General features: G+C 49.8%; 1 protein-coding gene across 5 annotated transcripts in view; it reads right to left on the reverse strand.

Annotated features, from left to right (window-relative positions):
* Nucleotides 1-308: 308 nt before the first annotated feature.
* The window catches only part of TNK2 (tyrosine kinase non receptor 2), a 119,881-nt gene continuing 107,476 nt past the window's right edge, over nt 309-12,713 (reverse strand). For all 5 annotated transcript variants that reach the window (XM_053307731.1, XM_053307732.1, XM_053307730.1 and 2 more), the window contains 4 exons: nt 4,955-6,336; nt 4,190-4,285; nt 1,742-1,869; nt 309-683 (listed from right to left, as the gene is read on the reverse strand). In XM_053307731.1, the coding sequence (XP_053163706.1) occupies nt 677-683; nt 1,742-1,869; nt 4,190-4,285; nt 4,955-6,336 (1,613 nt within the window). In that variant the 3' untranslated portion in view covers nt 309-676. The remainder of the gene's footprint in view (nt 684-1,741; nt 1,870-4,189; nt 4,286-4,954; nt 6,337-12,713) is intronic.

Genomic DNA, 12,713 nt, shown 5'->3' on the forward strand with positions numbered 1-12,713 from the left:
GGGATTGGTCATGCTTATGCTCTCCAGAGATGCAAAACAAACCACCATCGGAATCTGACTTCAAATCTTACGTTGCTGCAAATACAGGCCTAGTGGCATGAATCACAAGTGCCTCTGGTCTAGGCTGAGAATTATGGGAAGAGAAAACATACCCCATCCCAAGACGTCCCCCTCCTCTCATCCTGGACTCCAATACCATCGGCTCCCCACTCCCGGCAAAGCCCTCGCCAAAATACGCCCCCCTGTCACCCTGTGACACAGCCATCCCTGCTTCTGTGGGTGCAGATTTGCATTTGACAACGACTCCGTTCTCTCCAAAATAGAATAGAATATTTATATATTAATGTAACACTTCTCTTTACAAAATAAATCCAACAGCAAGCGACAGGAATAACAGCTGGAAGCAGGGAGGGAGAGGAAGACAAGCCCACTCGGAGCTGCCTGCATCGGAGGAAGGAGCGGACAGTTGCTGGCATGGGGGAGCGATACAGGTTGGGCCCGGCCATTCACAGCTGCCCCAGCCGCAGCCTCCTCTGCCTCTGCCTCGGCCCCATCATCTTCTGCCTCGGAGCCGCTTCTCGGTCCATATGCCTGGAAGAAGAGGGTCCTCGGGGGAGCGCCACCTGGGAGCGCCCACAGTGGGTCAAATACTTCCGTTTCGGAGGACGGCCATTGGTCATCGCCTGGAAGGACAAAGAGAGGATGTGGAGATGGGGCTGGCTGCCATTTCAAGGGAGGCATTTGAAATGACAAGGAAGCAGATTGAGGCTAGGCATTCGGAAGGATGTCCTGACTGCCCCCCTCAGTGGGGCACTCTCCCTCCCGAGAGGTTTCCTGTCGGGGGGGGCAACCACCTGTCAAGGATGCGGTTCCAGCTTCCTGCACTGAGCAGAGGGTTGGGCTAGAAGAGTTGCAAGGTCCCTCCCCCTTCTAAAACTCTGCATGTGGCCTTTCAGAACTGCACATGTTTTTGACACCAAAAACATCTCAATAAAGGCTACTTTACTGAATTGCACTGTTCAGGCTGCCCCACCTATTGACTTCCTCCTAGACAATCATATTTCTCGCTTCCCCTCCTCATCCTTCCTTATAGGAACATAGGAAGCTGCCATGAACTGAGCCAGACCCTTGGTCCATCTAGCTCAGACTTGTCTTTACAGACTGGCAGCAGCTTCTCCAAGGTTGCAGGCAGGAGTCTCTCTCAACCCTATCTTGGAGATGCTGCCAGGGAGGGAACTAGGACCCTTCTGCATGCAAGCAAGCAAGCAGATGCTCTTCCTGGAGTGGCCCCATTAGCCCCTAGAGGGATACCTTACAGTGCTCACACATGTCATCTCCCATTCAAAGGCAAACTAGGGTGGACCCTGCTCAGCAAAGGGGACAATGCATGCTTGCTACTAGAAGACCAGCTCTTCCTTATGCTATTGGACATATGAAGACATGTCAAGCCACGGTCGCATCCTGCTCAACAGGGTCTGCTCTGACTGGATAATGCTCCCCAAGGCTGTCTGCCGAAGCACTGCTTCCTCCAGAGATCTTTGTACCTGGAGGTGCCAGGGATTTAAGCTGGGACCTTCTGCATGCAAAGCAGAAAGTTTTGACTCTGTGGGCTTCTTGCTTCCCTGGGGCTACCCCTGGACCCCCCAACCCACAGGGAGGGGCGCCATGGCCATGAGCCCAACGCGAGAGCCGACGGCCCGTGATGGGTCCAACCTGGCGCCAAGCTGCAGACTGCTCTTACTTGAGCCTGAAGGCGCTGTAGGGGTCCAGCAAGTGGGAGCTGGCCTGCTCTAAGTTCCAGTCGAACATTTCCAGGACCTTGTGGCACTCCAGCCGTGTCTTGAGGCCCAGGCAGAAGAGCTGCTCCACCTGTGGGGATGGCATAGCACAGGGGTTAGTGGGAGGGGGTGAGGCTTGGCGTAGCCCAGGGCTGGAGTTATGCCTCTGGAGGCCCGAGGCCCTCTCGTAGCCATAGGCCCCCCGAGACAGACCTAGAGAGAAATATCTGCATTGTGCTCAAGGTTATAGGTCCCCTAATGTGGCCCATGATGTGTGGAATGGGTCAGGATGGGCACCCACAAGGCTGGACTATCCATTTGGATAATTTCCTCCCAAGAAGACGTATTGTATTCCTCATAAGAAGGTGTACTATTTTGGTATGCTGTTAATAAATTCTGCATGCTCTCCACCGCACATTAAGGTCATCTGAGGAGGCCCGTCTCCAGTTACCACCGGTACCTCTGGTGGCAACTCAGAGGCGGGGCCTTCTCTGTGGTGGCTCCTGGGCTGTGGAATGCACTCCTGGCAGAAATCCGTAATCTGAGTTCATTATTGGCTTTCAGGAGAGCCCTGTTTGGTCTGGTCTTCCAGGGTTTTTAATATTGTTGTAAATGGTTTTAAGTTGTAACCTGGTTTTTAAACTGTTTTGAATGTTTTATCTGTTAATGGTTTTATGATGTGTTACAAGATCTGTTTTTAACTGCTAATTGATTGTAATTGTTTTGTTATTAATTGTAAACTGCCCTGGGCCATTTTTGGAAAGGCAGTATAGAAATCGAATGGATGGATGGATGGATGAATAAATAAGATAAAAATAATGTTTTAATTGAATTACTTTCAGTTTGATTGAGCAGTTTTCTTCTCTCATTTTTTGAGTCACCTCAAAATGGCCCCTTTAGATGGGGCCTAAAACGTTTTCATGGGCTCTTGGGAGCTTTGGAAGCTCGAGGCACTGTGCCGGTTGTGCCCAGCAGCCAAGCCAGCCCGGAGAGAACTCCCTGGGGCTTCTTCCAAGAGGCTGTGTCCTGTCTGAGCAGCAGGCAGACAGAGTTGACACAGCCTACATTCTTGTCTGTGCATAAAGAGGCCACGGGGCATATGCAGTGGGGAATCACTTTGTGCATGCACAGAAGACCTTGCTTCATAGGAGAAGCCTGGACGCACATGACTTCCAGCTGGGCCTACAGAGTTTCTTGTACCGACAATGGAATTCTGAACAGGAAAGAAACTCTGTGATTATGTGCATTAAGATTTCCATAATAACAATAACAGTAACTAGCTGCTGTGCAGAATTGATACGGGCCGTCGGGAGGGCTTAAATTCTGCAACAGAAAGACAAAAATGAATGAAGAGGTTGGGACTGACTGAGCTGCTGTCTACTGAGTCAATGAACCAATGAGCAGCTGAGTGGTCCAATGGGCCACTGAGTGGTCCAATGGGCCACTCAACTAATGCCTACTGAGTCCATGAACCAACGGACCAATAGTCCATCCAGCCCAGTGGTTCCCAAATGTGAGTCCCCTGTATTGTTGGACTACAAACCCCATTGTCCTGAGCTGCAATGGCCAAAGGCTCTTGTAGCAGAGAATTACGGGAGTTGGCAACATTTGGGGTCCCACATTTGGGAGCCCCTGGGCCAGACAGGAGCTCTTCCCTAGGAACAAGATGGAATGTTTCCATTGACCCCAAAAAGTTTTCAGGGTCTTGGGCAGCCTTCTTTTGGCAGACCTGAGATCCTTTCGGTTGGGTATGCTGCATGTTGGGAAATGCCACTCAGCTGTACCCAGACTCTAACATACACCAATCCCAAGTGAAGATACCCGACTGCTGACCTTTGGTTTGAGCTTGGCCTAGATGGACCCTTTCTCGGGCTACAGAGCTCAGTGGCAGCTGATATCTGTGCTCAACCTTTCCTTGTGGTCCTGTGAATCAAGAACTATGGAATCTCCGAACATGGGGAATTGCCAGAAGTACTGTTACACAACCTTGGAAGGATAAATTTACTCCTGATTGACAGCTCTGGGTTGTGGATGTGTGTCTCTTGGGAGTGTCTGAACATGTTTTCTTTCGACGGAAGAAAGTTTTTTCACAATTTGCTCCAACTTTAATGTGGATTTTGAAGATGTGCATTCTTAAAAGAAGAAGGGGGTATGCTTGTTTTGATTAGATCCACCCCCCATTTTGTGCTTTTCTCTCCCGCTTTTCCTCTTCTGTATGGGGATGTGTATGTTAATTTAGATGATGAAGATTAAGGGGGGAGTGACTATATTTGTACCACCACCACCCCCATTTATCTGATTATTTTATTACTATTGTTTGTATTGCTTATGCTTAAAATAAAAGGGGAGGAAACTTTTCCTTGTGGTGGGAGAGGAAAGGCAGAAGGTGAGCCCTCCCCAGCTGCCCTCACCTTCAGATACTGGATGGCCTTCTGGACGTTCCAGCCATGGTTCTGCAGAGCTGCTTGGCACTCCTCCGTGGTGACACCGTGCACTGTTTCCTGGACCTGGAGTGAAAAACCCAGGAGCAGAGAGAGGATGATCACCTTTCTCTACACACCCCGGCAGTTACCATGCAGAGAACGCGTAATGTTCACTTTGTTGTTAACCGCCTCAATTATCTATACCAGGAGTTCTCAATCTTGGCTCCCCAGATGTTGCTGGACTACAGCTCTCATCATCCCCTGCCCCAGCCACAATGGCCTTGACATGGGATGATGGGAGTTGTAGTCCAACAACCTCTGGGGACCCGAAATTGAGAACTCCTGGCCTATACAGATAGAAGGTGATACAGAAGCCCTTTAATAAATAAAGGAATAAAAACATTCTCTCTGGCCCTGCACAGAATTCTGGGGCAAACACCTGCCACAAACGCAGCTATGTGGCCACAATCATTTTCCTGGACAGAGAATGCAGGTGACTGTAGTGCAGAATTTGGGTTTCCTTATAGCACGGAGCAGATGCAGATGTGAGGTGCTTCTGAGACCATCCCACCACAACTCCAGGGTACTCTGTTGGCAGGAGTAGGCAACCTTGGCGTTCCAGCTGCATGGAGGCTGGGGATGATGGGAGTTGTAGTTCAATGACAGCTGGAGAGCCAAGGTGGCCTACCCCTGCTGGAAGCGGGGCCCGCCCACCTCACCCACCCCCCACCCACCCCCAGGAGAGCCACTCACCAGCCGTATCTTATCGGAGGGCCTCGGGCCGTCTGAGCCATCATAGATGATCTTCTGGAGACCGCAGCAAGCTTTGACCACCAAGTTACTATTGTTGGAAGAGAAGTTGGCTTTGTAGTCCGGCTGCTGCTGGACCATGGGCCGCACGGTAGCTGTGGTGACCACTCTGGCTGGGGGTGGAGCTTCCTCCGGCTTCTTGGCCTCCTTGAAGAACTTCTCGTACTTGTCCAGGTAGGGCGGGCGCTCGGGAAGCAGGTAGTAGTGGGTGCTGCTGACCTTCCGGCCGTCCTTGACGATGGGCAGGATGCACGGTCCCTTCACACTTTCTTTCCCTTGAGCCTGGATCACTTTGGGCGTGGCATACTTGGGGTCCAGGGCAAAGCTCTGGGTGGTGGGCATGGACTGCTTCCCGGGGGACGTGGACAGGTAGGAGCCCAGGGACAGCGGCGAGCACAGGTTGACCCGGGGTTGTGGGGACCCCCCCTGCAGTGCCCTTGGGCTGGGAGTCCTGGAGCCGGGCTGGGACAAGGGGTCTCGTGGGGGGATCTGGGGCGGCCGGTCCTCCTCCCCACCAGACGCTGGCGACAGCTCCCCGGACCAGCGGCCGTGCTCGTTTCTGCGGAGGGGCCGGGGGAGGATGGGCACGCGAGGGGGGATCTGGGGCTTGTCGTCCCCTGGGCTGGGCGTGGAAGCTACGGAGGTGGCCCCCAAGGGCACATTGAGACGTTTCATGCACTCCTGCTGCAGCTCTTGGAAGATCTCCGTGGTCTGGGCAGGACTGGGTTGCTTGGCCTCCTTGGGCGGCAGGAAGAGGTTGTCCTCCAGCAGAAGAGCAGCGTGGTCGCCGTCGGACACAAACCCGCTGTTCGTCTCCCCTTTCTCCCAGGCTCTGGGGCCGGACTGCTGCCCCACCAGGCCTTCCGCACTGTTGATGGAGCACACCTCAAAGTCGTCTTCGTCCTGAGCCACGTCGTCGTAGGCCGGTGGGGGAGGCAGAGGCCGAGCATCCCAGTCCACGATGGGGGTCGGGTGGAGGGGCCGGGGCAGAGCCTGTGTGGGGCTCTGAGGGGGGGTCTTGTCCAACAAGGAGAAAGCTTCCATGGCCAGTTTGGCCAGCGATGGCGCACAGAGCTCCCCTACAGGGGATGGGGTGGTGGGGACGGGCTCGTCCCCGAAGTCTATCAGTGTCACTTCGTTGCCAGGCGTGATGCCCCCCTTGGCACGGGGCAGCAGCAGCCTCTCGCCCACCTTGGTGCCAGAGACACGGGCAGACGGCTTGGCAGGGCGCAGACCACGGGCCGGGCCGGGCTTCTTCAGGCAGAGGTGCTTGAGGCTCGAGGAGAGCGGGTTGTCCTCTTCACTCACAGGGTCATACGAGGGCTCTGGAAGGCAAAGGGGCTTGGGTGACCACCTGGAGGCAGGGAACGCCCAGCAGCTGCAATGCAGAGGGGGTCTGGCACCAGGAATAGGAGTCTCCTCCTCCTGACATGGGATCTGCCTTCCTAATCGGGCGAAACCAAACAAGGAGGGAAGCACCATCCCAACAACAATGGAAAGGAAATGCAGAAACGGTGCAAGGGTGGTTGGTTGACGACACCAAGTCCCAACGCGTTTTTGAGGTTAAGCAACTCTTCTTCTGGTGAAAATCTTCATATGACGAAATGCAAAACTTCTCAGACTGCTCACTCTCATATGATGCTTTGCATGGCCCAATTTCCATCCCCCCCACCCCCCAAAAATTGGGTCCAGACTTTTAACAGGGAGTCACTGACAGCATCTCTTCCCTGCATCTTTCCAGGATCATCCAGTTGAATTAGTCATGTGGTATGACGACATTGCCCTCAGTGCCTCTTCCTCCCACCCCCCACATACACTTCCTCCCACCCCCACATAAGCGGCAATTGACTGACTGATTGATTGATTGATTGATTATGTGCCATCAAGTCGGTGTTGACTCTTATCGACCACATAGACCACATAGCGGCAATTCATACCCATGCTTTTAACTTAAGCCTGTTGCCCACAGTGGCCCACTAGATGCCTCTGGGAAGTGAGAGCCTCATATGAGAGATAGAGCAGTCTGTGAGAAGCTTTGCATTCATCATATGAAGGTTTTTCCCTGAAGAAGAGTTGCTTAACCTCGAAAATGCGTTGGGACTTGGTGTCTTCAACCAACCACCCTTGCATCGTTTCCTGCTTTTCTTTTCCCATAAGGATGACCAGCACTTTGAGCCCACAAAGGACGTGGTGGTGGCCACCAGTTTGGAGACCTTTAAGCAGGGCCTTGACAATGTCACGGAGGACCAGCCTCTCAATGGCTACTAGTCCTGATGGCTAGAGGCTTCCTCCAGGCTCAGAGGCAGGATGCCTCTGAATACCAGCGGCAGGGGACGGGGTGTGCCTTCACCTCTTGCCTGTGGGCTTCCCAGAGGCATCTGGTGGGCCACTGTGGGCAACAGGGTGCTGGGCTAGATAGGCCCTGATCCAGCAGGGATGTTCTTATGTTCTTAAGTGTTTCTGCCACCCTAAGAGCCACAGGAGATGTTACCATTAAAATGTGGCTGTCATTGATAACCCTGAATCTCTTGATAACATATGACTGAGGGGTGGCTAACCTGAGAGTATCCAGCTGCTGCTGAACTACAACTTCCATCACCCCCAACTGCAATAAACTGTGGTGTGGGGCAATGGGCACTGTAGTCTCAAAACAGTTGGATGGCCTCAGATTGTACACACCAGGTCCAACTGAATCAGACCTGTGACATGGCACCATCACTTCCAGCCTTTTTATGCCCCTGCACCTTTGTATTGGCTGCTGCACTTGAATAATAATAATAATACTAATAATACTACTAATAAATGGTCAATAATGCAAAACTATTCAACACCAATGAAACAAAGCAGGCCTACAAGAAAGAACAAGTCAAGAACCGAGCAGAAAAATGGAAAAAATAAGCCACTGCATGGTCAGTATTTGCACAATATAAGTGGAAAATCAAACATCATCAAGACCTGGCAATGGCAACTTGAAGAAACAAACAGAGGGTTTAATACTGGCTGCACAAGAACAGGCACTAAGAACAAATGCAATAAGAGCAAAAGTCGAAAAATCCACCACAAACAGCAAGTGCTGCCTTTGTAAAGAAGCAGATGAAACTGTGGACCACCTAATCAGCTGTTGTAAAAAGATCGCACAGACTGACTACAAACAAAGGCATGACAAAGTAGCAGGGATGATACACTGGAACATCTGCAAAAAATACAAGCTACCTGTAGCCAAAAACTGGTGGGACCATAAGACTGAAAAAGTTGAAGAAAATGAAGATGTAAAAATATTATGGGATTTCCGACTACAAACAGACAAACATCTGCCACACAATACACCAGATATAACAGTAGTGGAGAAGAAAGAAAAACAAGTGAAAATAATCGACCTAGCAATACCAGGGGATAGCAGAATAGAAGAAAAAGAAATAGAAAAAATAACCAAATACAAAGATCTACAAACTGAAATTGAAAGGCTGTGGCAGAAATAGACCCAAATCATCCCAGTGGTCATTGGCGCCCTGGGTGCAGTTCCAAAAGACCTTGAAGAGCACCTCAACACCATCGGGGCCACAGAAATCACCATCAGCCAATTACAAAAAGCAGCTTTACTGGGAACAGCCTATATTCTCCGACGATGTCTATAACAACAGCAACAACATTGACAATACAATCCAGCCATCCCAGGTCCTTGGCAAGGACTCGATGTCTGGATAAAACAAACCAGTCAATAACACCTGTCTGACTGTGTAAACAAGAAATAATATAATAGGGATAAACAATAATAATAATGGCACTGTACCAACAAAAATGACACCGTCCCTCCCTTCTGACTCAAAATCTAAAGAAATCCAAGACAAGATGCATTAACTAGGGAGGGAAGAAAAAGAAACAAAAAGGAAAGGAGATTTACTTAACTAATCAAATAATTTCATTTATTTATTTAGAATATTTGTATACCGCCCTGAACTTGCATCTCTGGGCGGTTTGCAACAAATATAATGCAATTAAATGTATTAAATTTTGCAGGTCAAGGACCGAAATAAAGATGTGATCTGAGCATAATCAAAACAGTGATCTGAACATAATCAAAACAGCAATTAAAACAGCTGAAAACAAATTCACATTAAAACTCTAGTTAAAAGCATGGGTATGAATTGCCACTTAGTGTATGTGGGGGTGGAAGGAAGAGGCACTGAGGGCAATGTCGTCATACCACACGACTAATTCAACTGGGTGATCCCGGAAAGACGCGGGGAAGAGATGCTGTCAGTGACTCCCTGTTATGCGTCATTTTAGACTGGACCCAATTTTTTTTTGAAAAAATTGAAATTGGGCCTCTCGAACTCCATGGTGCTGCGGTCCCTCGAAATAAGAACATAAGAACAGCCCTGCTGGATCAGGCCCAAGGCCCATCTAGTCCAGCATCCTGTTTCACACAGTGGCCCACCAGATGCCTCTGGGGAGCCCACAGGCAAGAGGTATGTGCATGCCCTGTCTCCTGCCATTACTCCCCTGCAACTGGTACTAGAAGCATCCTGCCCTTGAGGCTGGAGGTGGCCCACAGCCCTTCGACTAGTAGCCGTTGATAGACCTCTCATCCATGAAGTTATCCAAAATCCTCTTAAAGCCTTCCAGGTTGTTGGCTGTCACCACATCTTGTCGCAGAGAGTTCCACAAGTGGATCATGCGTTGTGTGAAACAATACTTCCGTTTGTTGGTCCTAGACCTCCTGGCAATCAATTTCATGGAGTGACCCCTGGTTCTAGAGTTATGTAAAAGGGAGAAGAATTTCTCTCTCTCCACTTTCTCCACACCGTGCATGATTTTATAGACCTCTATCATGTCTCCCCGCAGTCGTCTTTTTTCTAAACTAAAAAGCCCCAGGTGTTGTAGTCTTGCCTCATAAGAAAGGTGCTCTAGGCCCCTGATCATCTTGGTTGCCCTTGGTTGACCTTCTCCATCATCTCAGAATCCCTCCCTGAGCTGATCTCTTGTGCCTGTTTTATACCCTTCCCCATATGGTCTGCCTCTCTCCACCTCCTGCAGATTCTATCCAACTCCTCAGATTTTGCTACTGGCCCTTTACGGTTCTAGCCCATCAGCCCCAGACCAGTCCAAACTCCCCATTGCTTTGGTCCCGATTCTTCTCTGCCTTGTTCTCTGAAACTGCTAACAGCTGCTGCATAATTAGGTATTGATTTGAGGATAGGGTTTTTTTTTATTTTTTTTAATATTATTATTATTTGAGAGAGAGAGAGAATGTTGGGGTTGGGGAACCCACCTTGGGTCATAAAGGCAGAATTCAAATCCCATAGAGCGGATACGGCCAACCAGAGGCTCCCCAGCCGTTGCTAGACCACAACTCACATCATCCCCAGCCACAATAAACTGAGGCTGGAGATGATGGGAACTGTAGTCCAACAGCAACTGAGGAGCCTCTGGTTCAGCATCCCTGCTGCAAAGGGCTGTTTACAGTTTTGACCCCCATGTACCACTGAGATTATCCGTCTGCATTTGCCACCAGCTTGTCTGGTGGCCACTGAGGGACGGGCCTTCTCCGCTGCTGCCCCGAGGCTTTGGAATGCGCTCCCTAGTGAAATAAGAGTCTCCCCATCTCTGACAGCTTTTTAAAAGTCTTTAAAGGCGCATCTGTTCACCCAGGCTTTCAATTAATATTGTTTTAATGGCTTTAATGCTGCTTTAAAATATTGTGTTAAAATTTTTAAATGCACATGCTGACACAGGATGCAAAGCCTATATGGAGCAAATTGCTCAGGGTGACTGTCGAAGGAGTCCAGTCCCTGAGCTGCCCTCCCTTCTCCTCTGTTGCTTCCACACCCCACACACGAAACACAAGGATGCTCCTCCCCACACACAGCCATGCATTCTCTCACCCACAGATCTTACCTCCATTGGGCAACAAAGTTAGTACATGGTGCAGCACAGCCCAGCTCAGTGTAACTAAAACCTCCAACTAGGACCTTCCCAAACACCTCAGGTGTGGGGGAGGATTGAGTAAAATGTGGAGATCAAGAGAGAGAGTTTGGCATCCACAATGACTGGCCTGAACACATGAACCTGCCTTACACTAAATGCGCCATTTTAAAACAGAAGTTCTTACCACTTTTTGCTCACTGTCCTTGGCCATCGCACAATTCCACACTGCCATCGGTTGGCCACTTGCTGCCAATGCAGGATGAGAATAAAAACTGTTGACTCCATGGACTGGCAGCAAATGGCCAGCAGATGGCACTGTGAAATTGCACAACAGCCAAGAATGTCATCTGGACGCTGAATAGAAAAACAGTTAGAACTTCCATTTTAAAACAGAGTCTTTTCTTTGACTGGAAACACTCACTGAGTCAACCCATTGAGCCATCTAACTCATTTCTGTATACCCTGACTGTAGCAGTTCTCCAAGGATTTTTTTTTCCAGCCCTGTCACATGAAATCACTTTAATGAGAGATGTTATGAGTTCAACCTGGGACTTTCTTCAGAGCAAGCAGTAGCTGTTCCACTGATTTATGGAGATGAAAGCCTGCCAACATTACGAGCAAGCTGGGTATCAGAGAATGAACACTAGTCATATCCCTAATATATGATAACAAAACTACATGTGCTAATAATATGCTATTTTCCAACAATAACAGAAGTGCCCCTTTGCACAGTCTGCTGGGGCGGATTCTAGAACTGTATGACAGAAGAGGGATCGAAGATGGTTCCCTTTCCCAAAGGGATTCACACAGTCTAGAAAGTGACACAAAGGAGACACCAGTCACTGGGAGGGACCTTGTGCTAGACTGAATAGAAACAGCTGCTCTCTCCTTACTATTCATCAGAGAATCCGCACTTTAAAAAGTGCCTCTTTCTCCAGGAAGCCGAGGGTAAGCACAATGCAAAGAAAATAACTTCATAAAACTGTGGGAGCAGCAACCATCAACAGCAGGTCAAATCCAGGAGCATCGCAAAATGAGAACTAAAGCCAGCTACTCAACACGGACAAGAAAGGAAATTCTTGGACTGGCACAGAAAATACATCAAGGAGGGTTTCTCTGGGGAGAGCCTTCCCAAGATGGGGCACCATGACGGCCAAAATGATCTTCTGCCTGGTCACAAGCCACCAAATCTCAGAAGGGCCCAGACAGACTCATGGGGTAGAAGGTGGACCTTCAGACAGCCAGGTCTCAAGTGCCCTTGCTGGTTGTCGAGGGCCACAGAAGCCCAAAAGATGCTCGATAGGAGTGTCTAAAATGAGGCAGGACGTCCCACCCTGCCCCGGACCAGACAGTCATCTCTTTCAGTGCCCTGCTCATGGTTAGAGCAGCATTCGTTAGAGCAGAAGAGGCGAAGGCCGTATCTGTGATAACAGGTGCTTCTGTGATGGGGAGGCGCGGCCCCGTGCCTGCCATCATGGATGGCGCCTTCACCTCTTCAGATGGATGCCACTCTAACCGTGAGTGGGGCGTATACAGGGACGGCTGACAGGGCTGGGGCGGGACTTCCTGCCCTGCTTTAGAGGTTCTGCTCTCATCGAGAAGCTCTAACTCTACTTCTAATTTAGAACTGCTTTAACTGCTAATTTATTTTAGTTGTTTTGTTTTAATGCAAACCGCCTTGCGCCATCTTGGAAGGGTGGTATAGAAACTGAATAAATAAATAAATAAAACATTCCTGCAGGGCACCTTTGGTATAATGTCTGAAGAGGGCTAA

This window comes from Hemicordylus capensis, chromosome 3 (assembly GCF_027244095.1).
Source record: "Hemicordylus capensis ecotype Gifberg chromosome 3, rHemCap1.1.pri, whole genome shotgun sequence".
NCBI classification, from domain to species: domain Eukaryota; kingdom Metazoa; phylum Chordata; class Lepidosauria; order Squamata; family Cordylidae; genus Hemicordylus; species Hemicordylus capensis.